General features: G+C 42.9%; 2 protein-coding genes and 1 non-coding gene across 5 annotated transcripts; all 3 read right to left on the bottom strand.

Annotated features, from left to right (window-relative positions):
* Positions 1–541: 541 nt before the first annotated feature.
* On the bottom strand, positions 542–14,351 carry oga (O-GlcNAcase). Of its 2 annotated transcripts, XM_052080390.1 has the most exons (19): positions 13,848–14,351; positions 13,459–13,510; positions 13,286–13,383; positions 13,039–13,169; positions 11,757–11,928; positions 11,575–11,673; positions 11,210–11,494; positions 10,970–11,128; positions 10,703–10,887; positions 10,162–10,410; positions 9,839–10,042; positions 9,464–9,638; positions 6,968–7,021; positions 5,647–5,732; positions 4,477–4,581; positions 4,251–4,342; positions 3,344–3,536; positions 3,108–3,267; positions 542–2,540 (listed from the first exon to the last, which is right to left on the bottom strand). In XM_052080390.1, exons 1-19 carry the CDS (start codon positions 14,014–14,016, stop codon positions 2,404–2,406), a joined length of 2,805 nt encoding a protein of 934 aa, XP_051936350.1. In that variant the 5' UTR covers positions 14,017–14,351; the 3' UTR covers positions 542–2,403. The 2 variants fall into 2 exon arrangements, with proteins under 2 accessions (XP_051936350.1, XP_051936351.1); XM_052080391.1 differs by lacking the exon at positions 6,968–7,021.
* Positions 14,352–15,121: 770 nt separating this feature from the next.
* On the bottom strand, positions 15,122–24,054 carry pprc1 (PPARG related coactivator 1). Of its 2 annotated transcripts, none has more exons than XM_052080363.1 (14): positions 23,779–24,054; positions 21,670–21,762; positions 21,367–21,513; positions 21,116–21,193; positions 19,251–21,036; positions 18,955–19,008; positions 18,397–18,484; positions 18,133–18,194; positions 16,636–17,311; positions 16,359–16,556; positions 16,224–16,290; positions 16,023–16,144; positions 15,625–15,776; positions 15,122–15,547 (listed from the first exon to the last, which is right to left on the bottom strand). In XM_052080363.1, exons 1-14 carry the CDS (start codon positions 23,857–23,859, stop codon positions 15,447–15,449), a joined length of 3,705 nt encoding a protein of 1,234 aa, XP_051936323.1. In that variant the 5' UTR covers positions 23,860–24,054; the 3' UTR covers positions 15,122–15,446. The 2 variants fall into 2 exon arrangements, with proteins under 2 accessions (XP_051936323.1, XP_051936324.1); XM_052080364.1 differs by having other exon boundaries at positions 18,397–18,457; positions 23,779–24,053.
* LOC127611032 (small nucleolar RNA SNORA50) lies at positions 15,847–15,986 on the bottom strand. Its single transcript, XR_007965199.1, has one exon. It is a non-coding gene; the product is annotated as a small nucleolar RNA SNORA50 (small nucleolar RNA).
* Positions 24,055–25,724: the final 1,670 nt, after the last annotated feature.

The raw sequence follows: 25,724 nt of genomic DNA, 5'->3' as shown, positions 1-25,724 counted from the left end.
TTTCAGTGATGTCATCAACCGCGCCACGTTTCCAGCGCCTCCCTCTGTCAACTCTATCAACAAATACGAGTGAGAAAAACGTAGAGGTCAAAACAAATACCACGTTGTACTCGTTTTTTACCACAATGCTTATGGTAATTTAGTGATGAATTATTGTCCCGAGTTCTTCCGTCATACATACATATTATATTGGGGAGTAACGGAATAGATGTACAAAGTTCGTATTTAGAAGTAGTAAAAAAAAATCTACACGTTACGGCATTCCGTTACAGTTACAAAAACATGTAATCAGATCGAGGTACATTTATTGAAAACGTGGATTGTTTCGCAGGGTTACAATTTCCACGGGGACAGAGTGACACCGTAAATGCAAGAAGTGGATACTTAGTCACAAGCGTCGTGTCGCTCAATGGGCCGCCGTTACTCGACTCGAGACAGTCAAACAATTTGGACATGAACAAAATGGTGCCTATGTGAAATGTTGCATTGAAAGGAACATTAAACATTTTTAAACCCAATACTTTTGAAACACACAACATAATCATTTGGAAGGTTCTATTTATTTTCAAGTTTATTAATCTTACATACAAATTTTACATGTAAACTGCCCCTAAACTTGCATTATTTACAATACAATATGAGCAGCCCTTTAACTCAGTCACAGCCCGTCCCTGTGAAGACAAAACCATGTGATAAGCGTGAAGTACATCCTACGTTCATATCTGAAATGAGTTCCTGGGAGTACCTGTTGAGCAAAGGGACAGCAAAGGTAACACAATATTTTCCTTCAGGCCAAACAGAATGCTTGACACCGACTCAGTAAAGGTATGCAAAATAATAACACTTAATGTTTAACACCTGTCTACAGTTTCACGTTCACAGAGACAAGTCGCATGCGTCTTTCTTATCGTGTCTTGAAATGAGGCTACCCGAAAGAACCTCCATGACAGCCTTAAGATCAACAGATGTTTTTTTTTTTTAAACCAAAGTGCTTGATTGTTCACTATTTAGGTTTTTACAAGAAATGTGGGAACCCCATCTGAAGGCAAACCATTCAACATGAAATAGAAAAAAAAGTGCCACTTCGGTGACAGGATGAATAACTGGAGCGATCATAGGGGTCCAGTGCAACAAAGGCATTCATGCTAAAATGACAGCGCTAAAAAGGAACAAAATCCGGAGAGGAAAATAATTATGTCACAGAATGAATATCCTGCCGCTCAGATTACTTGCTGATGTAGACACCGGATGCTGATGAAGTGGTTGGGAAGGAACTGAGCAGTCATCCAATGTAAAACACCGTGCATGATTTTTTTTCTCTTAAAACAAAGGGGGCGGTTGGAATTTTACAGATTTTTGGTCCTGTGGTAAATTTGATACTTAAGAACAGGGGTAGAGCAACATATAACTTTGGATCTTGCCTACTATGCAATTGTAGAAACAAATAGAACCTCAGACAAACCGCCCAAAACATTTGCGTTTTCTGTTGCATTGTATTCTGCCACAAATGTACGATGGCCCTTGGAGGACTTGATAAAACGTGAATTGGCCCCGCATAGGAAAAAGAATTCCATAGCGAAAAGAACTCCATAACATAAGCTAATGTGTCATTTTTCATAAACCGAGGTAATCTGAGACATAAATTAACCACGCCTTCTTGTATCATCTTTAGAAGGTGGTGACAGAAGACAGAAGAGTTCTGTTAGAATGCTAAACACTCAAAGGCAAAAAACCAAACCAAACCAAAAGGCATTATGTTCAGGAGGGACAGGGGAAAAAAAGCACAGCATTGCCCATAAATTCACTATTGCTTCAAAAGACCTCCTTAAAGATCCATTCTGGTGTCCGATGATCTTGTGAATTCAAATTGTGCATGTGTTGCCACTCAGTGCCACTTGTATGAGGAAAAAAAAAATAGTAATCCGTTGAACAATCGTGGCGTGACAATGAAGCAGCGAGAATGTGACATTGGGAACTGTGTCCGAATATACACGCTACCCTCATTTCACAGCTCTGTGTGTGTTTGCGGTACAGAGACTTTGGGCGAAGGTGTGTCGGTCATTTGCATCTAATGGCCGCTGGAGGAATAAAGGCAGCAAAAAACAAAACAATTTCCTTCCTCCTGGAGGTGTACGAGTGTTGGGCCTCCGGATTGGACAAGTGCACTGTCACTCTTCCATGCTGGCTCATCTCCACTGATCACACCTTGGCCTTGTTGGCTTGCAATCATCCTAAGGGAGCAGGACTAAAAAAAATATATATAACAACAACAACAACATGTGTCTCTGCGAGCACAGGCAGTCATAAGGCTTTTAAACCATCATGAAAGTTGTTTCTCATGAATGTTCTGTGATCGCGGGTTGCCCTCTCTCTTGCTCAGTCTGTCATTTGAACATTATAAGCTCATAAGCTTCGCCCCATTATGATGACATCTTTGGGAAAGCCCTCCATCTTGGCCACCTCAAAGCATCCCAGCTTACTATAGAAGTCCAACATTCTCTTGTCAGTCTGGCGAACCTTGCAGAAAGCACCCTGGGAGCCTGGACATGGCAGACAAAAGGCACAGGAGCCACGTTATCAAAAATAAATACATAAAATAAAAGGGGCAAAAAAAGCGCTAAAGCATCTCAAATTTACTGGCAAAATTTGCAGCAGTTTGTTCACGTTTATGTCTTTTTGTGACTCTTCAAATCTCTGTTTTGCGACCTGCTGATGACAGCTGTTACATTGGAAGCTCAGTAGCAACTTCCCACTGAGAACTTCCTGTTAATGCCTAGCAATTGCGAGGTACTGTTCATCAGGTGAGTGTGGCTTAGGTCCCACGATGTCATGATAGAACATTTAAATTCCAATCGTAACTGAACCAGAAAAGCCATTGGTTGATTCACCGATCAAACTCCTGTTAGACAATACCTAAAGTTGTGCCGAAACACTAAACAGTCAGACATGTGCATTCAAACAGTTTGGAGAAGATTAAATATAGCTTACAGGGCAAAGATTAAAGCACACTTTTGGTTCATCGTGAGAAATAGTCCAAAAGTCCACAAGCAATAACTTTTTGAGTAGTAAATGCCGTGGCTAGAGCAGTGATCATGGCTGCCACCTACCGTTAGCCTTAAGGGAAGACAACAGACATCCCATCATGCTTTTGGCCACACTGGGATCAGTGACCTTTGCATGAATGTCAACCTTGATGAGCGAGGGGAAGTTGGACAGGAACGATTCCGGAAGACCCTCCTCTTCCTCATGGAAACTCAAAATCATTTTCTACGGAGAAACGGACAGCAAACTGAGCACGGTCACAGAAGCATGATGACAACAAAGTGGGGAGAGTGGGAGTTACCTCAGCCTCCGTGAGGTCCTTTTGACCATCAGGTTTGAGGTACTTCTCTTGCATAAAAGGAATCCAGCTCATCTCGCATTTCTTGATAAAGGGCTTTACGTCCACTGTGCCCAAAGCGTAGCCGCAGATGCCTTCATCATCCTCCAGCACAAAGCCGTAGTCCGGGCTCAAAGACAGAAGACCTCCAACCAACCTGTCATAACACAAGTCAAAGCATTAAAATGGTGACAAGGTAATGAAGGAAAATGCATGCTATCCTGGACTGATTTCTACAGCAGATTTAGAAAATCAACATACGGATCTCAGCTGAAATACCAAGCTCGTGATTTAAAAAAACAACAACAAAAAAAACAGATAATTTGACCCATTTCCTAAAATCCTTTTACAGCAGAAGTAATAATTAATTTGAACAGGCTTTTCCTGGCATGTTTCTGGTTTCATCTTTCTTCGGATTAGTTTCCATAGCAGCAGAAGGATCTCAATGTTCAAAGGTATCAGGAGAATGGTACAAAAACATTTCCATGGTATTCAATATACCATGCAATAAAGTAAAGATGGTCATCGTCAATCGACGGGGGAATAAAATGAAAATGTAACTGCTCCTCACCAAAACAACACCCCACCTATATTTTAGCACAAAGGCATTACGGCTGCTTGTCATCAACTGCAACTGGGGCCTTAGTCAAGCTAGAAGGAATTATGAGATGCTTCAAACAATCAATGTTAGCACAAAACTAGGTGTGTCCCGATCCAATATGGGCCCCAAAAACATCATCATCGGATTATATCGGTGCACATCCAAAATCTCCGATATTAGCACTTAAATCCAAGCAGACGATTCCAGCCTCTGGTCCTGTTCTTCAATCCAGCAATTGTAATGTGCGTCTCAAATAGAAATTAGTCTCACTTGTCACCGATGAGGTCAGATTCCTGCTCTGAGGAAGGTGCATCCTCCATTCCTTCATAGTACATTTCTTTACAAATTTTATACACCGAAGCCTGAAATGAAAAAATAAATAAATAAATACAATTAAAATAGGAGAGAAACCTGTGATAGTGTTCAGCAGGGAATGCAAGTACTGTAACAGCAAAATATATTTTGCATGCATGCATACAATTTAAAAACACCTCACCTCGTCTTTGGCAAAGTAGGGCCTTATTGAATAGATTTTGGAGGTAGGCAGTGAGGGCGGAGGCTGGTAGAAAAGATCGTTTGCCCCATCTATTGGCAACAATCTCTGTGGATGTCAAAAGACACTGGTTCAGTTTCCTTGAGTGGGAGAGTGAGGAAGGCTTTGGTGCTTTGGCCAACCACCTTGCTATGCATTTGCTACAGTGAAACCACTGTTAAACCAAGAGGACGTGTAAGATTAAGCCAAGCGCTCAAGAAAATAGGTCAAAATATAGAAATATGATGATTAAAAAAAAATCAGCTCCTTGTTGATCTGACAGTGGGCCACCGGAGCAAACATCAGCGCAATGTCAATGTTACTTTTGGAGCACAGCGCGACAAACAAGCGCATTTGCGTTTGCTTTGCATATACAGCAAAACAAAACAAGGGTGGTATTTGGTCTGACCAAGGTTTTACTTGCTGAAGGAGATGCTCCCTTTCCCGTGTGTAAGTCATCGCAATATTTCGCTGCGCAACCCTCCTGTTGAGAAAAAAAATAATGAAGCTTGCGCCAAGAGAACTCCAGGGGGAAAAACATAGGTCAGATTTGAGCTAGGAGAGTCAGTCAATTATATGTCAGTTGCCATTGGGAGTTTCATTCCTCTCCCAAAGATGGAGAGGTTACTCTAGCCCGGACAGTTCAGTTTTATCCTGGAGTTTTCTCCCCCAGTGCAAATGTGCACGCGAACTCGCTTGCGCTGCGATGCTTGCGCGGGCGCTCGCAAAGAACTGGCGTGGGAATTTGTGCGCTTCCTGCAAAGAAATGAGATGTCATGAAAAGAAAAGTAAAAACGCTTGCTGTGCTCGCATGCGCCGCCTGTGCTAAGGGAAGGGCAGCATCTCCTTGGGCAGTTGCTGAAAGAAATCCAAATGGATAAAAGTTTCGACTGTAAGCTCACCTTGCAGGAGCAAGTTTAAAATGACTGTCAAGGCAATAAATTAACCACCCACTGCCAACCCCTCTCCGAAAAAAAACCTCAGGAGAAGTGAAGGGGGTTGACTTCCACACCATTTAACAATCAGCACACCTTGACATACCAAATCCCTTCATACTGGCACACATTGACCATTGTCTGCTTACAACACTTTTTCTTTTCCATTTGATTGCGGCAAATTCAGTGCATTAGATACCTGGAACTCTCCTGCTAGACCTCCCCTAAAGGCCCACGGTTCTTGGTCTCCTTTAGGGAATTGTGCTGAGGATTGACTACGACACCCTGTTAGGAGCAGAGCCAAGCGGAGAGTGTTACCAAAGCATGGGGCTCTCGCAAACGGGGGGGAAATTGCGGAGAGGAAGGAAGGGCGGTTATCCGTTTCTAAAAGCACAATTCAATCGGAATTCAAGCATTGAATATAAACGATAGCGCCTCTTTTGGATTCGTTTAGGCTGAAAGGGGGCTCAAGCAACTAAAGCTTACGTGACTACGATACGAGCAGCCTCAACTCCAAGGCAGCAAAGTGGAAACATTGTGCAGGCCTAGACAACGTGAATGACGTGGAATACATCTCGCACGCGCCCCCAAATTTAGATAAAGCTAAATTTCCTTGCCACGAGACTAAACAGCATAGTATATTGTATATAAGCTTCAGCTGCCGTCGCCCCCGCGGATCTCAGCACCCGGTGTGAAGTCACATTCTCTTCTCAACTCATCTGCCTTGTCACATGAGTGGGGAGCGCGACTCATCAAACCACGCCGACCCCTGAGGCCCTACAACGCACCGGTCCCGTCTGCTTACCATTCCAAAACAATAAAATTAAAGGGGCAGACCAGATTATGAACTATAATATGGCGACAGCGTGTTTTAAAAAAAACAACAACAAAAAAGGAACCGTGAAGACCCTGCTCCAATGTTTGTGAGCAGTTTGAAGAGGGGCTCTGTTGCATGAGCAGACAAGTGGAACGCAACTGCGTGAACCCGAGAACGGCTTCACAAAAAGTATCATGAAGCACTTCTGACACAGCAAGCGGATGCACCCACGAGGAGGAACGCTGAAATTGCTTCAACTTAATACTATCGAAAGACCCAGAATGGAGAAAAAGCATCTCTTACTGCTTTCACCCACATAATAAAATTAAAGACATCATGCAGCCTTAGCAGAGTCCAATCTGACAAGCATAACGATCAGAACTACATATACGGAAGGGTATGATCAAGCATGAGGGTTAACTTTGGAAGCAAAGGGTAAATTCCCTTGAGTAGGTGCATCTGGCTGGTCTGAGCCACTTCTACAAGCCTACTGACAGAAACAAACCCAAAAGAAAAGCACAAGTTAGAGAAGCTGCCAGAAAAAAGAACATTTGGGAGTTAACACTCAAAGTTCAAAATCGCTGCGCAAAAATGTGACTTCCTCCGGGGGTGGGACAGCCTCCTTTCCTCCAATTAATCTATCATAATTATCAGTCGCATTCAAGAAAAAGGCATGAATCCGTTTCGCCTGCACTGCACATACATCGGCCATTGTCGATCCAATAGCAGTAGAAACTTGTACTGTGGATTCTTCCATCTGTACATGGTGAAGGGAGAAAACAGTAGAAGATCATTATTAATAGTGGCACTCAGTACCAAAATAAAAAACAAAAACAAAACAGGGCGACTAAGTGCCGGCTGCACAGCTTGCAGCATGTTGACGAGATGGGGAGTCAATTGTGCACATGACAATGCGGCACTCAGCCTTCAAATTGTGGTTTTGCTAGCGTGGGTTTGCTGCCTGCTGTGTACTGGAGTCCTCAGCTTTACCATTTAGGACAGAAACCTGTAAATGAAACTGGGTTACACGGAGTAACCTCCAGGCCATGCTGGTGCTTCAGTCCACTGACAACACACATTCATGTTCAAGCCAATCGTTGTTAATCAACTGAAACAAGGTGGACCATCTGACATACCAGTAGTTACATGTAGACAAAATATTGTATTTCCTTCAACAGTGGCCTCAACCCTAATAGATGCTTTGCTTTGATGAATCACTGGGGGTGTTGCCCATTTGAATTAAAAAAAAAAACGCTGTACCATAAATTGAGTCATCATCTGCATGTTCGCGATTTACAAATTCAAATGTATTTTTTTTTGCGTAACCTATCCCGAGCCAACTGCTGAAAAACTCACCGAATGCCGGTTTTGTGCTCTTTCTGATATGGTCTAAGGCAGGGGTGTCTAAAGTCGGTCCTCAAGGGCCGCTGTCCTGCCTGTTTTCCAGCTTTCCCAGGAGCAACACACCCGATTCAAATAATCAGGATTGTTCTAATGCTGCTTCAGAGCTGGCTGCTGAGCTTATCATCTGAATCAGGTGTGTTGCAGCCCAGAGAGATGGAAAACAGGCAGGACAGTGTCCCTCCAGGACCAGAGCTGGACATGCCTGGTCTAATATGTCGCGCAAGCCCCCCGTCTAAACAGGAACATAATGTCGTAATTGGTGTCGAGGTAGCTTGGTAAGTCACGCATCTCGACTGAGAGACAAGCTTAGAATGTCAGGTTAGGGCTAAATTTAGCTTGAACTGTTGGTGGAACTAACGGAGTCTTCACTACACGCACACCTATAAGTGCACTTCTGATGCATTTTTTTCTACCACTCAATATGGCATAGGTGTCAAACTCAGGTCCTGGAGGGCCGCTGTCCTGCGTGTTTTCCAAGTCTCCTTGTTGCAACCCACTTGATTCAAATCATCAGAAAGCTCTGCGCAAGTCTGACATTGAACCTGTTCATTTGAATCAGGTGTGTTACAACAGGGAGACTTGGAAAACACGCAGGACAGCGGCCCTCCAGGACCTGAGTTTGACACCTGTGCAATATGGTGAAGCTCACATTCTTTCATAAATTAATACAATTGGTCAGTCTCCATGTTGTCCTTTTTTTTCACTATGATGAATGACGTGTAGCGGTGGATATCTTTACCAAAAACACCGTCCCACACAGCCGATAAGGCAATCTGTAAAACTAAAGCCATCAGTTTAAAGAAACGGTCAACGACAGAAGCTGCAATGATACATATATTATTTATGATATATACAGTACATATACGATTGTATACAGTATATTTATTATGACACGGTATCATGAGGAACCATATTTTAATTGAACATGATTATTCATTAGAAAACAATATCTAATTATATAAGAATTTGTATTGATATTTATAATAATTCCTTGTAAAAATGTTTACACAAATAAGTCCCCCCCAATAAATGTTTTGCCCCTTAAGAGGTCTTGAAAGCTATACGATTAGGTAAACAAATGCCACTGAGGAAATATAACATTTTGGTAGAGGTGGTGGGGCAAAAGGATGGAATTCACCCTGTTCCAGACTTTTAAGTAACAAATTAGCCTCATTACATGTCTCCTCTTTGAAGCAGACTTTTTGAAAAAAATACAGGTGTATGACTTTTTTTATGCACCAGAATGGCCTTCCATAGTCAGTGAATCAACTTGCTGTCCAAGCTCGCATGCGCGCTAGGGCGTGGAGGAAGGGGATGCCCCACAAGTGCCCATCTCCACAGGCAGAGATGGAAGTGAGTGGCTCCGTGTGGGAGTGCAGTCATGATGATACTGGATACACAGCAAGCAGCAGTAGCCCTTGATAGGGTCATTTGCCACTGAGATTTGATTTGGATTTGTTCAGTACATCAGGGATATGCTAGGGCACAACCAGCATTTAGTCAGATTTAAAGAAAAAAGTAAAATGAGAAACTGCTTTTGCGCTGCATCTTAAATTAGCTTGAAAATACTAACAATTAAAAATTAGAAGGGCCGTACAACCCTTATTCAGAGTGGCCATGTTCTTTAGTTACTTTTTTGGTTCATGAACAATGCGATCCGTGAAGTGGACTGAGAATAAGCTACAGCCCTTTGATGTATATGAATGAATGATGCAAATATGCCTGCTGAGGTTTGATGACCAAGTTAATCCAGTTGCTTGAAACAAAAGACCAGTGTGGTTCCACTTATACACACCTAGCCACTGGACAAAGGACTTGACCATGGAAATGATGCTCTTGATGTCCCAGATGTAAGGGTAGAGGTCATACAGGATAGTGCGGTTGGCCGAATTGGACAGACGTGTGAACATCTGAATGACCGAGCAGCACATGTCCTCAAACTTCTCTGCTCTCAACTGCCATTCTGCAACCTGCAGGACAAAATAGCTCCAATTCATGCCAAAATTCAAAATTGAAGGCTTTGTGGTCTAAGTCCACTTCATCTCTAGTTGATGCTACACCACCCGATGGACATTACGGGTAGCACATATCCACCATTTTGTTTCACAGCACCAGCAACTTTTCACTTTGGGGTTCAACAAACTGACACATTTCCAAAGAAATTACCAACCTTCTCGTCTTCTTTCATCTTGCGGTTGACACTGACAACGCTGCTGTTGGCTCTCAGCCAGTTGAACTCTTTCAACATCTGCATGGCCTTGGGGCCATGCTCGTAAGGCAGGTAGAAGAGTTCCGCTAGGAGGCACAGGTCCTCAATGGAGAGCGGCTCCACGGCGAACAGCGGCTTCTCATTGGGACCTGGCACAAATACATCCTGTGGGGAACAAAGCAAAGGTCAGAAACTGTTTAGGATAAGAGGGGAGCACATCAATGTATACAATAAGCAATATATATAATAAGGATTGTGAAGTGCTCAAAACCTGTCTGTGGCACCTGTTTGAGTTGATCGTCAGTCTGCATGGGTGCAATATCGTTCCCAGGATCCTCCTGTATGGACTCTTCAGAAGACTTGGACTCTGCCAAGCTCTCCTTGTCTGTATCCATGGGCTTCAGATCTTCCGCCATCTTGTCAGCCAAGACTCGGCCCTCAGGTTTCGGCTCTGTGCTCTCCTCTACATCCGGCTCCTCCTGCTTCTCCACCACCATCTCCATGGGCTCCTCATCAGAATCCTTCTTCTCCACCTCCATGGACAGAATATTAGCATTATTCCGCGAAAAAATAAATAAATAAAAGACATTTTTAATGTAAATACTATACTTCCTCATATAGTGGTGGATGAATGCATTTATTTACTTAACTGGAGCTAGTGCTCACTTCCGAAAAGCAGTCAACACAGGTATTTGACCAGAGGCAATTATTTATTCAAGTGGACAAGGCACCGGGTAAACTAATATGGGTGAGGCTTCTACAGCGGAGGCTACTATTTGAGGGAATATAGTAGCATTGTTTTTTGAAGCAGAATCAAAGCACTACCTCCTCTTCCTGCTCCGGTGTTTTTGCCATGAGGTGAGGTTCCAGTAATTGAGGCGGCATGGCCGGAGACATGATAGGCTGCTGGAACACAGTTGTCACCGTGGTATCTGAGCAAAGTGTGGGAGGGGCCATGGAGGACACATCGATGACTGCACTTTTGGCACCGCTCTGGGGCACCTGTCGGCCTAGGAGGGATAATGAAACCATGTTGGTTATGGCACTACGGTAGACCAGGAAGGGAAGCAAATGTTCGACCAGTTTTCTTACTATTGTATTGATGAGGCACAACAAAGTCTCCAAGCCACTCGGTGAGAGCCAGTTTCAGAGCAAGCTGGGGGCTGTACAACATATCTGTCTCCAGTTCTTCATCACTGCCCTCATTCTCCAACTTAATCTGGATGGAAACTGTGCTGTCCTCGCCGTCAGCTGATAAGAAGCAAGAGGATTGTAACACTTTAACGACGGTCCATTGTAAAGCAGACATTTTCTGAAATAGATCTGACGTACTCATGACCACATCCTTGCGGACCCCGTTCATGTTCGACTTATACCAGGTGGCCAGAGTGTGGATAGCAACGAAGTTGGACTCAAACTCGCAGTTGGGGTTGGTGAGGACGCCCTTCAGTCTGGGGATGAGTTCTGTGGAGCGGCCCTTGTAAGGACCCAAGAAGAGCCTCTTCTGGTCATAGTCATTGGCGTGAATGTTGTCCCAGATCACAGGGGCTCTTCTTAAAATCTTAGACACTTCTTCTATCGACTCCACTGTGATGTCTTTGGACACCACTTTGGGTCCTGTGAGCAGACAAGCCTTGTGAGTGTCAGCTTCAAAAATCTGTGGGAATAATTCTTTCCAGAAAGTGTGTCACACATGCCTGTCCAGAGAATATCGATGCCAGGCAACAGCTTCTCTCCAACTGTGTGAAGGTAGGGAGACTGAGAGACATTCGGGTAGCAGAAGGTCCCACAGTACTCTGCAAATAAGGACATTGATCAAGCAAATCAATAATGAGGCTAAAAGAGATTAACATGAAATTGCAGATCGTTAAAATTATACCTGTGGGACAGAACAAGAAGGTTTCAGGCTCTCCAAGGTACTGGTAGATTTCATTCGTGATGGACACCTGAGCGTGTGCAAACGAGCTGAACACCTCCTTGTCGGCAGGGCACATGTTGTGGTCGATGTCGTCAAAAAGTAAGGCAAATGACTTGCAACCAAAGTGTGTCACCTTATTAACAGAGATAAGAGCTTGTTAATAACATGCATAAAGTGGGACCTCAAATGCCTAGAAAGTGTAGTTTGACCAAAAGCCACCCATGTTCAGGAAAAGAATGTCTTAAATAAACCTCACAATACCACATCTCAAGCAGCATTAAGAGTACCGGTAACTTTGTGGTTACTTATGTAACTTTGATTTGGCTCTCCTGTGTATTTGAGCCCATCTATATGCACTGTCTGCCAAGAAGTAGTTCCAAGTGCAGCTGTCAACTACAACATTAGCTTCCTGCTAGCTTGTCACATTTGCGTGTTGAGTTTCAGCCCATTACATTAGCGCAATGACCCCAAACAACTGTTTCGCGGCACATTAGTGTGCCGTAAGAGATCATCCGGTGTTCTAAAAGCCCGGCCCAAGTGTGTCCATATTTGGCACTGGTTGCTAAGCTACTGAACAGGGAGTAGTCTTGTCTTTTCCCACTGGTTTGGATGTTAAATAGTTACATCAGCAATCCCTGACTTTGCTTACAAAGAGGAGAAGCAATAGAGGTGCAGTTGTGGCTAATTTTAATTTAATTTTGTTTTTATTGATGACCATGCTTAAGTCACACGTTTCTATCCAGTACATCAAGATGACAGAGATCTCAGTCCATCACTGTGCCTTTTTTTTACCCTGTCACACTGTGTCATTTGTCTTGTGTCCAAAAAGCACAGCAAACTCGGTCACCACATCCATTTCCTTCACAACCTTTGTACAACTTCACCAAAATCTCTTGCTGCTGTCACCCAGAAATCACAACATCACAAACTCTCCGATAGGATGTGTCGTCTGTGTGTGCCTTCAAAGCAGCGCTGGGCCCAAATGAAACATTATTTGAATTTGAGTGTCGCAACAGCAAATACCCAGCTTGCAGGCTGCCATAGGACCTGCCACACTGTTTCGATTTTGAACTGCAGCAGTATATACACGATGAAGTGGATGGTCACCACTTACACTTGGATGCCCCAAAAATCGTGTGTAAAGTGCAAGAGTGAGGCAAATTTTAATATCTTGTTCATAAGGAGTGTTGTATTGTTTTTAACAGAAACCTTGGATTGTTTTTGTCAAAACATGTTGCAATACCTGGTCCAATTTCCTCTTGAGTGCTATGACCTCTTTCTGATTGGAGAAAGTGATGTCAAGTCCGGGAGAAATGGCATAGATGAACTCGATGCCATACTCTTTGGCTGCTCCAATTAGCGTCATAAGTTGTTCTGGGAGTTAATTGGAGGAAAGAAAAAAAAAGAAAACACTTAATACAGATGGCCATGTGTCATGTACACTTAAGTAACAAGTATAAATTATTTCCTCATCTGTTCTCAAAGGTCACCTGCTTCCTCTACTGAGTACAACTCCCTCCAGAACATTCTGTGTTTGTAGTCATCTTTCGGGGCATAAAGGTACGTATTCAGTCCCCATTTCTGTTGTCTGTGAAACAGTGATGGCAACAATTAGAATGAATGCACAAACACGATTAAAGTAAGCAGGATGACATATTTCTACCTCCGAAACAACTCTTTCCTCTGTTCCATTGTCCATGGCCGTCCATAAAAACCTGCAACAACAAACCATACACTTTTCATGCAGTGATTAGTCTGCTTTTCAATCGTTTGCTAAACACATGGAGACCTGACATGCGATCAAAGAATGGGCTAATGTTTATATTAAAATCATTTTTAATTCAGTGAACATGTGTTGGGAAGAACAACGACCGAGCCAAAAGAAATGTCAAAAAGACCTGGAAATGGGTAATGGTGATTGTTAAGACTGCTGGGTGCTGTTCAACGACATAAATAGAAACATTTTCTCAGACACACTATACGATGAAACGCATGTTCAGTACAGAAGTCGATTAACCTATTTATTGCACGACTGCACTTCACACAAAGTACCTTCTACCACTCCACTGATGAATTTTCGGTGGCCCGTCGTTTCCACACTGATTCCAACGGACTCTTCCAGCAGGCCGGGACCAGCGGCACAAGCCTCTCCCGAGACTGGGCTGGGGTTCGGTTCGGATTCCACCGGTGTCCTCTCCAGCGTCTTTTCTTTTTGAACCATTTTATGGTAGAAAATCCTCGGAAAAGAATAAAAACAACCCAGGAAAAGCGCTGTTTTTTTTCACGGAATGCCGAGCAAGCCAATCGCGTCAGACGGCAGGTCTGGCGTTGCTGGGTTTAACAGTGCCTTCCAGGAACAGTCGAATAGCCGTACCTGTTTCGCAACTAATTTAATCGTAATCTTATTCAATTGGACAAAACAAATTCTTAATGTTAATATAAAATGAACCACAATACATTTTTGTGTATAATCCGCGCGTTCGCTCGACTCTGGTGGATTTGCCGTTTCCCCCCCAACAATTCTTCCTGTTTACACCCAGTGCGCATGTTCACTCGACTAGTTTAAACCAGTCAAAACCAGACCTGACCGACCAATAGCACAAATGCCCTTCAACCTTCAAGATAGTTCACATCCACATTAGCCATGGTAGAAAACCAAGACATAAACGGACAAATTTCGCATCTTGCATCTTGTTTGACTTCGTATAGACAATTAAGAAATATATGCCGTAAAAAATACTTCGGATTTAGACACAGATTAACATTTTATTGTGCACATGAATGCGCATACTTGACTGCAATAACGAATGATCATAACGGCCCGGCTTTATTATATTCACCGTTGCGTAGTTTATCTTAAGCGTATTTATTGTCTTTGGTTCTTCGGGACATATTAGGAATGTAGCCGAGAGCCAATGTTTGAAAATGGAACGTTTTCCCCTCCTCCCAACTGAACAAACATCTTGTACTCAGTTTGCAGTTTTTAGGTTTCCGTTCAGTACATACCGTCAGTCTAACATTAAAGATGGTGTTTAGATTTTTCACATTTGTTAAATCTGTCCCTCTGAACTTATTGTAATACTGTACATTTCTTTTGGTTTGCCTCTCTGGCTGCATCTTGTACCTCTAATATGATTTTGAGAAACCATTGTGCCCAAGGAAACACGAGCAATCTTAACAGAAGGCAAGACGGACGATGTGGCGATCATTTTGGCGATCAGAGAAATACAGTATAACAAGACCAAACACTCACACTTTGAACAGTGTATTGTACTATAGTGGAAGTGACAGCAAAGGCGACATGCTTCAATGACGAAACGAGACAGTTCAGGTTCCTGTTTTTAATGGATTGCAGTACATATAAATGTATTACATCCTCGTCCAACATTTAAGGAGCCCCATTTATTTTTCTGTTTAAAAATGATTCTCTCCAAACAGTTAATGTTGGTTTTACATGTTTAAATAAACATTTTAAATTTGTTTCATTTTTTTAAGCTTCTTTTCTCTTAATTATAAATCTTCTCTTCAATAGAAGGTATTAGACTTGCCCAAACAAAATGTAAACAAAAATAAAACAAATGCCACAACAAACTGAAAAGACAAGTTTTGCTCTTGAGGTAAGTGTTTTCTGCTCCCTGCGGCAGCATCCTGTTACCTCTTCAGACTCCGCTGCGCCTGCTTTAGTAAAGTGTCGAAGTCTAGTGTCTTCACCTTGCCTTTAGCAGATGCCGGGTCATAGTCTCTGTTAGAATCTGAGAAGCAACATGGGGGTTACAATGTGAAAGAATGGTGCGAGCAGGTTGAGAGCATCTCTCGTCTTTTGCACTACCTAGGTCAGCATAAGTGGTTTTGCAGAACTGCCTCCTTCCACCAAAGCACAGATCAAATGGCAGCTCATCAGCCTTACGCAGCTTGTTTCCATTCTCAATGGCAGTGAAAGCATCCTTGGTGTCGTAGTAAGTCACAAACCCATAGTTGTCCCTGTTGCAGGTATTAGTATTAGCATCAAATGAGACATGACTACTTCAATTTATGACGGTTTGTAATTTAAAGCTGTGGCTTGCTTTTAAAAGAGCGACCTGGGACATAAACCAGGAGGCCCCAGTTATGAGCAGGTCTGCTTATGCTTTAGCATTGTACTTTGACCCTTGATGTCACAAAATAGACCAAAAGGGTTCAGTAACAATGCAATACAGCAAGTCAAACCAAGAAACAAGGAGCACTCACCCTTGCTCCCTAAAGTGCAGAGTGCAATCCTCCACTTCGCCAAAGTAGGAGAAACGCTCTCTGAGCTCCCTTTGGGTCATTGTGCCTCGAATTCGACCAATGTAAACAACCCGCCTCTCCTCCTGTAGGGTACATTTTCAAAATACATCTAGTAAGATAACTTACTTCACAATACACCAACTGTGTAATTTACAAGCTTACAATGGCTTTGTCCTTGCGAGACTTCACATCTTCAGCAGCGTACCCATATCTCCTCCGATATGAAGGACTAAAGAAAGATCACCTTTAGCCAAATTCAACCAAGCACGAGAAAAGTTTGCAACCGCTACAGTGTACCTATGTATGGATCTCTTTTTCCTCCATGACACTTGTCTTTGGGGCGATTGAGACCGCGATCTAGAGCGACTCCAAGAACCAGAGTGAGAGGAGGAATATGAGTATTTTCTCCTCCTTGGAGGAGAGCGGGATACAGAGGACCGTGAAGACGAACGAGATGAAGAACTGGATCTGCTGCGAGAGCGGCTATGATGAAACCTAGAAAGGAAGAGGAGGAAGATAAAGTCTGATGAGTCACAAGCCAAAAGGAATTCAGATGATGCCAAGTGGATCGAACCTTTTCTTAGATGGCAAGTGGGATCTCGACCGAGATCGAGATGAGTGCGAATCAGACTCTATGCTGCTGGAAACAGATGGTGAACGTTGGGGTCTTCGTTTTCGCCCCCTCCGTTTGGGGCTGGGACTGCAAGAGGCGGGACGCCAACGATACGACCTCTCAAAAGACTTCTTCCTAAGAATTCTTTCGGCCGATTCGCTCTCCTGACGCGCTGGAGAAGCTTCCGGAGTCTCCAGAACAGAGGATTCTGCTATCCCTTCGATGCCATTATTCAAAGCCTCTGGAGTTGGTGAAGATGCCTGCGGGTTTGGGTTTGACCGGTAGGTGGTTTCCTGGATGCATGGGGGCCCAGTAGTGGCTGTAGCGAGGTTCCTTATGGGTTTAATCGTGATTTGCTGTTTGACATTCCAGCGGTTGCCTGCTTCACCAGCAGAAGAAGCGTCTCTGCTGGGTAGGCAGTAGTCGTGATCCATGCACAGCACACTGTAAGGCACAGTGGCGGGAGCTGCAGTGGGCTTGGCACGGAATTTGGCTGAGGTCAAAGGGCGGGCCTCGATCTGAATAGCCTTGGAGGGGTTTGATTTGGATGACTCTGTGGCCCTGGCCTTTCCCAGCAGAGCAACAGGGGCCAGAGGTTTCCACATCTGGTGTGGAGGAGTGGCTGGAGGAGTCAAAGCTAGAGAATATAAAGAGTGCACCATTACTACAGCAGACAATTAATAGCAGGTGGCCGTGTGTGATGCAAAGATGCTAATCTGGAGATACAGGAACCCTAAATTCTTACCTAAAATTGCAAGTTTTCAGTTGGACTGAACAGAGCTAAATCTGTGACTGGCGTTTTGCATTGGAGGCCGTCAGTTTGTGCTATTTGACAAGACGACGCACCGAGTGAAGGACTGCTGCGATAGCTTATTGTGTTTGCCAGCCACAAAATGTTTGGCTACCTTATAAAGTGGTGGATTGAGATACAAGTTGAATTAATTAATTGCTGTATTAATGTATTTTTTTGCAAACAAAGAATATCTGCCACTATGTGTTATTCCATTTGTTTTCAAATATTCACTCCTTAAACCGTGACTATTGAAGCTAATGTTAGCATGTCAATGATGCTAACATTAAATTAGCGTGACAGTCTTAGGGCAACATGGTTTTGTATTAAATACATGTGTATTAATCTTCGTTTTATGTTTAGTTTGTAGGTTAGTGTCAACTGGGAGCGACATTAAAATGCTTGAAGCCTAAGTTTGGATGAAATGTATTATTCGCCAAACTGCTGCTTATGGAGTGCGTTAAATTTAATGTCACAATAGAGCACTTGGATGTCAAGTATGCGCTTGCAAGTAATCGCAAACAAAATCGGCCAAATGACGGCTCATATCGAAAAAAATAAAATAGATAAGTCAATCCGGGCACTAGGCAACACTACTTGGCTTGCGTTTGGAGGTTCTACTGTCATCATTTTGTAAAACACATTTCCATTTACTTGATATAAATTACCTGCAGGGCTTGAGAGATCAGTGACACGCTCCACAACAGTTTTTTCACGTGGAAGTCCGACACTAAAAAGGTAGAACAAAAGTTGTTAATGCTTTGCATCTGATTTGGCCTTACGTTTGGCTGTGAATCACAGTGTCGAAGCCCATTTCAAGGGCATTACTGAGTCTTGACGGCAGGTCTTGGCAAAAAAAGTGGAGTCAGGGCAACCACACATTTGACTCCATCACACCCACAGAGCAGCGTGACGGCTGTAGGGTAACTCACCTAGAGTTTCCTACAGCTGCTGCTCTACCACAGACCTCCGGTATACTTTGTTGCTCTCTGGCTGAAGAGACATAAGGAGAACGGGAGACTGTCAGAAGAGATTTATTAGTGAATTGAAATGTCAGTTCAAGTCCCGCGTAACTGCCACAGCCAGCTAAGGCATTCAAAGGCTCAACAACACTATTAAATGAAAATTGGAGTCCAGTTGCTGTACACCCAATGTGAGGTTGAGCCATGTGCATCCACCAACAAAGACAGCATGGTGAGGGTTAAATGGATTTGCAGACTGGGCAGAATTCCACAGCACAAAGCAGCTTCGCGGCCCCCACAAAACACAACCTTCTGAAAATTCTTTGCATAAAAAAGCTGCCAAGTGCCAGTATACGCGCATGTATTCAAATAATTGCCTTTTATGTGACGCAAGTCAAGAGTCGAATTATGCTTCTTCATTCCCATGATGAAACAAAACGTATAGGTCACCTCCATCAAGCTATGAGAACGTGAGCTACCACTGCAGACCAAGAATTGGAGACAAGTAAAAGGGATTAGTTTGCTCACCTTGTGTTTCCTCAAACTGCTCCAGCAGGCTGGTCAAATCAGCTGCCTCAATACCTATAATGCAGAAAAACCAACAAATTAAAAGACAAGACCAACAAATGGAGTCTATGGGGAAACGTTATGTAAAGTCGATTGATGACTTGGAAGTCCGAAGCAATTTCTGAGACAAGATTCTGACATTTGGAGTGAAATTTGAGTTGCCAATTTTTCACTGTCAATTAGCTATTTAGCTGTGCATTTGTAAAAATAGTATATTATTTTCTTGAGAAACTGTGGTGTACAGTTGACAAGCTCACCCATTTCAGTGGTGAAGGACTCAATCAATTCCTGTGTTGGACTCTTTGCCTTTGGAGCTTCAGTTTGTGCTGTGACTAGCGACTTTGGTTCCAACACAAGTTTTGATGCAAGACTTGATACCATGGGATGAAGGAAAGGAGTCGAACAAGATTCGGCCTTAGTTGTCAGGGCCTTTGTAGATGTGTTGTGATTCTTTGAGGAAGGCGTGGAGCAAGGAATCACATTCTGGCCAACTAGGGTTGTCTGCAGAGGACTGGGAACAGAAACGGTAGCAGCAGAGGTGCACTGGATGGTCTCTGTGGTAGTTTTGACAAGCTGTGGTGTCCGCTCAGTGACTTCCGTCTTATCTTCTGACAGTTTTGAACCTTTGTCTGTTGATTGGCTTGAGACTTTTGGTTGTGCAGTGACAGCATTCGCAGGTTTTTTGGGTGAGGCGACCATGTAAGCGGGCGGCACTAATAGTGCCTCCGGGGTCGGTGGGGCACAGGGTCCACGGGGTTGCCAGGCGGGTTTGACCTCAACTGACTTTTTTGCAGCCTGGAAGGTGGGCCACCGAGGGTCTCTTGGGCTGGGTTGAGGCAAGCAGGGGATAGGAAGTAATTCTCTGGGCGGCTCCGGAAGGCTGGGCCACTTGGTGCTATTGTCGCCTTGTTTATCCACTGCAACAGGTTTCTTCTGCAACCGCAGTTGTCGGTACTCAGCCAGACTGAGGGACTTGGGCTTTGGCTCTGGAGCTGCAGGAGTCTCAGGTGGGAGGGGCTCATCTACGGTCAATGTGAAGTTTGGAGCAGCTGCTGGGTTGCTGGAGGACATCGGGGATGATTGGCTGGAGAGCTCATCAGGAGCTTGGAACACTTGTTGGGACATTTTATCCGGTTGTTGGGAGTAGATTGCTAGTGCTGGACTTTCAGAAACGCCAGATTTTAAAAGTCCTGTAGGCTGTGGCGACACAAACGGCGCAACAGCTTTCACACTAGATTCAGCGGTCATAGTGGGGATTTCAGCTGATTCACAAGGTTGTGGAATGCTATCCATAGGTTCTACAGAGGGAGTTATAGGACCAGCTGTAGCTTTTGGTACTTTGTTTTTCTTCTGTTCCTTGAGTCGCCTCTTTTCAGACTTCTGGGGTAATTCTTTTATTTTATTTCTCGCCGCGGCACTCCTGAGGACCCTTCCCTCGACAGGTGGGCAATGTTTCTTACATTTCTTTTTCCTTTTCCGATGAGAGGGCATTCTTGCAATGGTGGCTTCTTTCTGCTTGTTAATCTTATTGCATTCTTTCCCATCTGAACATAAATTAGGATTTCTCACCGGAGCCTGAGGGAAGGCTTCATCATCATCATCATCATCAACAACAATATGCTCAGAGCTGTCAGAAGCTACTTCTTCCTCATCTTCTGCCCGTAGCTTATTATTGGGAGACTCTTCGATTGGTAGAGGAACTGGGAGGTCTTGGACAGCGAGGATGGGCTCTCCATTTTCACCCTGATCCACCACCTCCAGTAAGATTCCCCCTGCAGGTAACATCTGCGTGCCTTCATCATCCTCCATGCAAATGGTCATGCAGTATGGATGCATGTGTTTGACCAAGTCACGCAGATTGACTGAAAGGTCATCACCACCGTTCTGCTCAATGGTGACAGGAAACGGAAAATTTAGACCACCTAAGTCTTCCAAAGTGCAGTCAGAAGGTAAACTGGGTTTCATTGGGCTCAGAGTAAGAGACCCAGCATCTTCTTCCTCCCCATCACTTCTTTGCAATGACTGTCTCATCTTGTGGAGGTTCTGAGAACAAAGAGGAGCGAGTTAAAATTTAAATGAGTATGCAGTATGGCATAGCCACCATTTATGGAGTGAAAGCTACCTTTCCAGACGATAGTGGTCTTGAACAAAACAAGTCTTTCTCTGGAGAGGACTGCGGCAGACAGAGGAATCTCCTGAGCTACAATATGGGGGAGAGGGGAGTACAAGTAAATTTTCCCCAGCAGTAGCAAATTTAACGTAGATAAAGTGTATGACGCCTTGTGTCATTTAATCTCATTGTGGGCGCAGTGTGGGTGTGTGTGGCAGAAACTAGAGGGAGAGCTCTTGCGAGCTCTACAGCTGTGCACTAACCGGCGAGTGTTCCTTGCCCTGACCCGACATCAGGTCCGACTCAGGCAGCATGTCAAACGGAGACAGGTTCTCATCGTCCATATTGTCCAGTATGTCCGCAAGCGCGGTTAACAGTGTGGCTTCGCCGTCTTCGTCTAGTCCTTTAGTCTAAATGATGATGATTATAACAGAAATAAAAACAACAACTTAAGACCAAGAGCACTTCAAAATAGACATGTAAAATGAAAATTGACAAGCCAATCATGTAAGGACAACGATTAAACATGTTGGCTTCTGGAAAGCCATTTGCTCATGTGGACTTGCCTCGACATACGGCGTGTCAAAGATGGAAAGGATGGAGGGGTCCAAGCAGCTTTGAAGAGCCTCAGATGGTCCTCCGGAGCACATTTCAGGAGCCTAGAAAGACAGCAGATATAATCTCCAAATACAATCCGTTTGAAATCACCTACAAGAAACTGTATTTACATGATGGATTGCGTGTTACCGACAGTGCCCTTGTAAACATGTACTGTATTTTTTAATATTGGCCAATAGTGGAAGTTGAGTGCCGCAACACAAATCCCCAATTAAAGTTTAAGAATAAAGTAAAATGTGGGTAAATATAAATGACAAAAAAAAGACAATGACTTGTTATGTTCTTGTATTTTATGAAGTCTATAAAGTAAGAATAAGAAAACCTTTATTCGTCTCACTTGGAGAAATTCCCTATTTACAGCAGCAAAGTTATGAAAGGAAGAAAGTCGAAGAACAGAAGTATAGGAGCTGCTGTAAAGGCAGCCACTCTCACGGCGCCATCTTGAAGTCATCATAACAAAATAATACAACACAACACATAAGACAGTCATTCAATCTTCAACACTTTTCTGAATACTCCTTCTTTGAAGCAGTTATAGATGAAAGAGGATAGGATCAAAGTGTCCTTTCACCAATACAACTAAATAGGCTGGAGGTTTGAATTAAGACACCTTTCTTTCAATGTGCGGTTTGCATATCCTTATGTGTGTGTGTGTGTGTTTTTAACTCCTATAACATCCCACACTCCCAAAAACTTGTCTGGTTAATTTAACAATTTTTTTTGTTGTCGAAGTGCGTGTGAATGCTTGTTGTTCTATATGTGCCCTGGGATTGGCCAACAACCATGTTTTTTGGGTGAACTCAGCTAGTCTCAACTCCAGCACACAGGGAACCCTGAAGAGGATAAGAAATACAGCGTCAAGAATGATGGATGGGCATAAACTGTTTGTCTACCACGAGTGAATGTTAAATCTGATAAGAGGAAGACAAGTTATTTCTCCAACTCTTATTAAAATAATTTCCTGACATTTCTCCACTAAGGCAGTTTTTAAAAATCTAAATACATTTTTGGGACACCCCGTACAAATCTTGGTCTGCATGGATTCGCTCACGTGTCTGCGTGTTGAGAGGCTTTGTTTGATCCTTGACTCTCGCCGTCCACAAGGCGGATGTCGCGCACCCACGTGTACAACACACCCTTATTATGGGACGTGGCCAATTTTAAGATTTGGAAACAAAGTGGCGATTTCAGACATTTGTACATTAAATGCACACGCCGGCAAATAGCAGAAGGGAAAATTCCAAACAATCACCGTGTCTTGTGCGCATGGTCAGATATAATTCAGCCGCAACAAAGCACATGTGAAGCTTTTCAAAGAGTACATAAACGGTAATGGGTTTTTGTTCCAAAGCGGAAAAATTATCGTAAAATTGTGCAGCCTTAACTGCAAAGTCCATCGACGTGGACAACAACCTCGAGGTCGCTGAAATGCTGACACAACACTACACTGACCTGGCACGAAGCTCAGATCCACCACGATTCAACTCAAAACCAACCACCTAACTATAATTCAAAATGAAACAATTCAACGTGAAACTAGATTTGTAAAGTCAACCGCAAAGCTACCTACTTAGCTAGCACGCTGTAGTACTGTCAACACGTGTGAGTGAATCAACCGTAGCGGCAACATTGCAACCAGGTGCGACTTATTTGAATGAAAAACATTAGAACATAACGTAACATACAAGACAGGTGTGTAAGCCATCACAGAACACGACTGTCACCTATACTGTTTGGCCAATTTAATACATTTTAAAGCAGCTCTGGAACCGGCTTGCTAATAGCTAGTCAATGTGACGCTCAAACGACGTTAACTACACTGCGAATTGTCATTCATTCATAGATTAAGCATGCGACATGTATGTAATAGTAAAACTATTAAAGTTTTATTTAAAGTGGCTTTAAAAATACTATGTGGTGACGACTGTGTAGCATCCACGTGTCACTTCAGCATGCACAGTGTTCACTGTTTGCACTGCAGAGTGCACAAATAAAACCTAACATTCCGAATAATGGGGTAATTGTAAAGAAGTTAAAACACGAAACACATTCATTACCGTGCCAAGTGTATCCAAAGGGAAAAAATCCATATTGCACGTCGTTAAATTCTCCTCGCCTGTGCCCCACCGGACCGCCATCTTGCAAGTTTACTCCCTGACTAGCATATGAACGTGGGAATGCTTTGACCAATGGAAAACCTCCAAATGAGCCGGTAGGAAACGCACGAGCCCGGTAAAATGACGCAAAATGATGCTGAAACAGGAGTCAAAGGTAAACTAGTGCTAAACTCGTGACGTTTTGTAGTTCTTTTCCACCCACCCCAATTTCCGTTCACAGACCTTTATTCAAAAAGTTTTTTTTATACGCGGCTTTTTAATAAAAAATATGTAGCTCCCAACACACAAGTTTTTAATCTGAAAATAATACACACATTTTACCAACAAAATGTATTTCCCTATTATATTGTATTAAAAAAAAACATCACGAAAGTATGTCTTATCTACTATATGAAAGATCAAAGGAACGCTTTCTCTTTCACATGAAAGAAAAAGGGCCTTTTAAGATTGGCGTTCGCTCAAGTCAGGAAGTCGGTGTGCTGTGAGGAATGTTTGGCCGTGATTGTGAACCGATATGTTCTCGATTAGATTTTTCTTCGCAATCAACGCAACAACGTGAACGCAAACATTACATACCACAAAACAAATGCGAAAAACGCTGCGGAAAGCCAAAACACATCAACTCAAAAACGACGGCAAGAGAAAAAAAGGATCCAACTTTACGACACTCATCGGAAGTTTGTCAGGGCACTAGGGGGCATCGCAGGACCTGTCCCGTAGACCAGATCTTCGCCATTTTTTGGTCTCACGTGAACTACCATTTCCCACTGTCCTTTGTCTGTCGTGCAGTATCGATTACTGTGTGTCTTGGGTTAAAATAAGATACAATAGGAGCTTTTTTCCTTGCAGCATTTTTGTTTTGCAGTTGTTTTGTGTGTCTTTTTAGTTTGTTTGTGCGTGTTTCTCTTTTTTTTGCTTGTATCGTTTTTGTTGTTGTTTGCAGCATTCCTGTGTTTGCAGCGGTCGGGCGTTTGGCACGTGTGGCCCCTGCACGTAAAATGTGCAAAAGCAAATGAAGTCCTTAAGGACTGATTGAGCTTTGACCCCATATGAGGGCATTTTTTTAAAAGTTTCAAATATCTGCCTTTTTATGTTGATAATATACAAAGTTCTGTATTATAAAATGTGTTTTTTATTTATTTTAATATATAATATGTGCAATTGATAATACAGCCTGAGATCACTTTATCTCATATCAATCTAAGGTGAGGTTTCTAAAATGGGATTTGTTTTCAGATTTCATGGAAAATTTTCTGTCTCAGTTCATTTGTGCAGTGATGTGTGTGTGTGTGTGTGCATATATACAGTGCATATATATATACACCACTGGTGAAATGACTCTTTGATTCTCTCGTCTTTCTTCTACAAAGCATATGAGGGGAAAAGTGGTTCAGATTGCACGACTGTCCGTGTTTTTATGTTTTGTGTTGTGTTTATTATTTTACTTTATGTTAACTATTTTGTAAAGCACCTTGTTACCGCTGCAGCTGTTGTGAAATCCCTATATAAACCAGGATGTATTGTATTGCTTGTATATATATATATATATATATATATATATATATATATATATATATATATATATATATATATATATATATATATATCTTTAAAAATGTCCTTCCTCCCATGATAATAAATAAACAAAACCCAACATTTACATTGGATATTGTTTGTTAACATAGAATAAACAACAAAGTATTCAGCATAAGAAAAAAAATGAATCGTCTCTGTCTAATGAAAAATATGTATCATCACATTTTGTTATTGTTTCCCCCCTTTTCAAAAAAAAAAACCTAAACAAAAGGATGAAACCAGAGACATCAGTAATCCATAGTTTACACTGGACAGTGAGGATATACTGTATGTGTTTTGCAATGCCACAT

Source organism: Hippocampus zosterae, chromosome 11 (assembly GCF_025434085.1).
Source record: "Hippocampus zosterae strain Florida chromosome 11, ASM2543408v3, whole genome shotgun sequence".
Lineage (NCBI taxonomy): Eukaryota > Metazoa > Chordata > Actinopteri > Syngnathiformes > Syngnathidae > Hippocampus > Hippocampus zosterae.
Note: the sequence above shows the minus strand (reverse complement) of the source record. Positions and strands in the feature narration are given on the sequence as shown.

Coding starts and splice junctions, on each gene's coding strand:
- oga (XM_052080390.1), bottom strand. CDS start 14,016: ATGGTTCAAAAAGAAAAGACGCTGGAGAGGACACCGGTGGAATCCGAA. Junction 11,495..11,574: donor CATCGATATTCTCTGGACAG/GCATGTGTGACA, acceptor GTCTGCTCACAG/GACCCAAAGTGGTGTCCAAA. Junction 3,537..4,250: donor TCTGACCTCATCGGTGACAA/GTGAGACTAATT, acceptor GTGTTATGACAG/GTTGGTTGGAGGTCTTCTGT.
- pprc1 (XM_052080363.1), bottom strand. CDS start 23,859: ATGGCGGTCCGGTGGGGCACAGGCGAGGAGAATTTAACGACGTGCAAT. Junction 21,037..21,115: donor GACCACTATCGTCTGGAAAG/GTAGCTTTCACT, acceptor CTTTGTTCTCAG/AACCTCCACAAGATGAGACA. Junction 19,009..19,250: donor GTCCTTCACCACTGAAATGG/GTGAGCTTGTCA, acceptor TCTGCATTATAG/GTATTGAGGCAGCTGATTTG.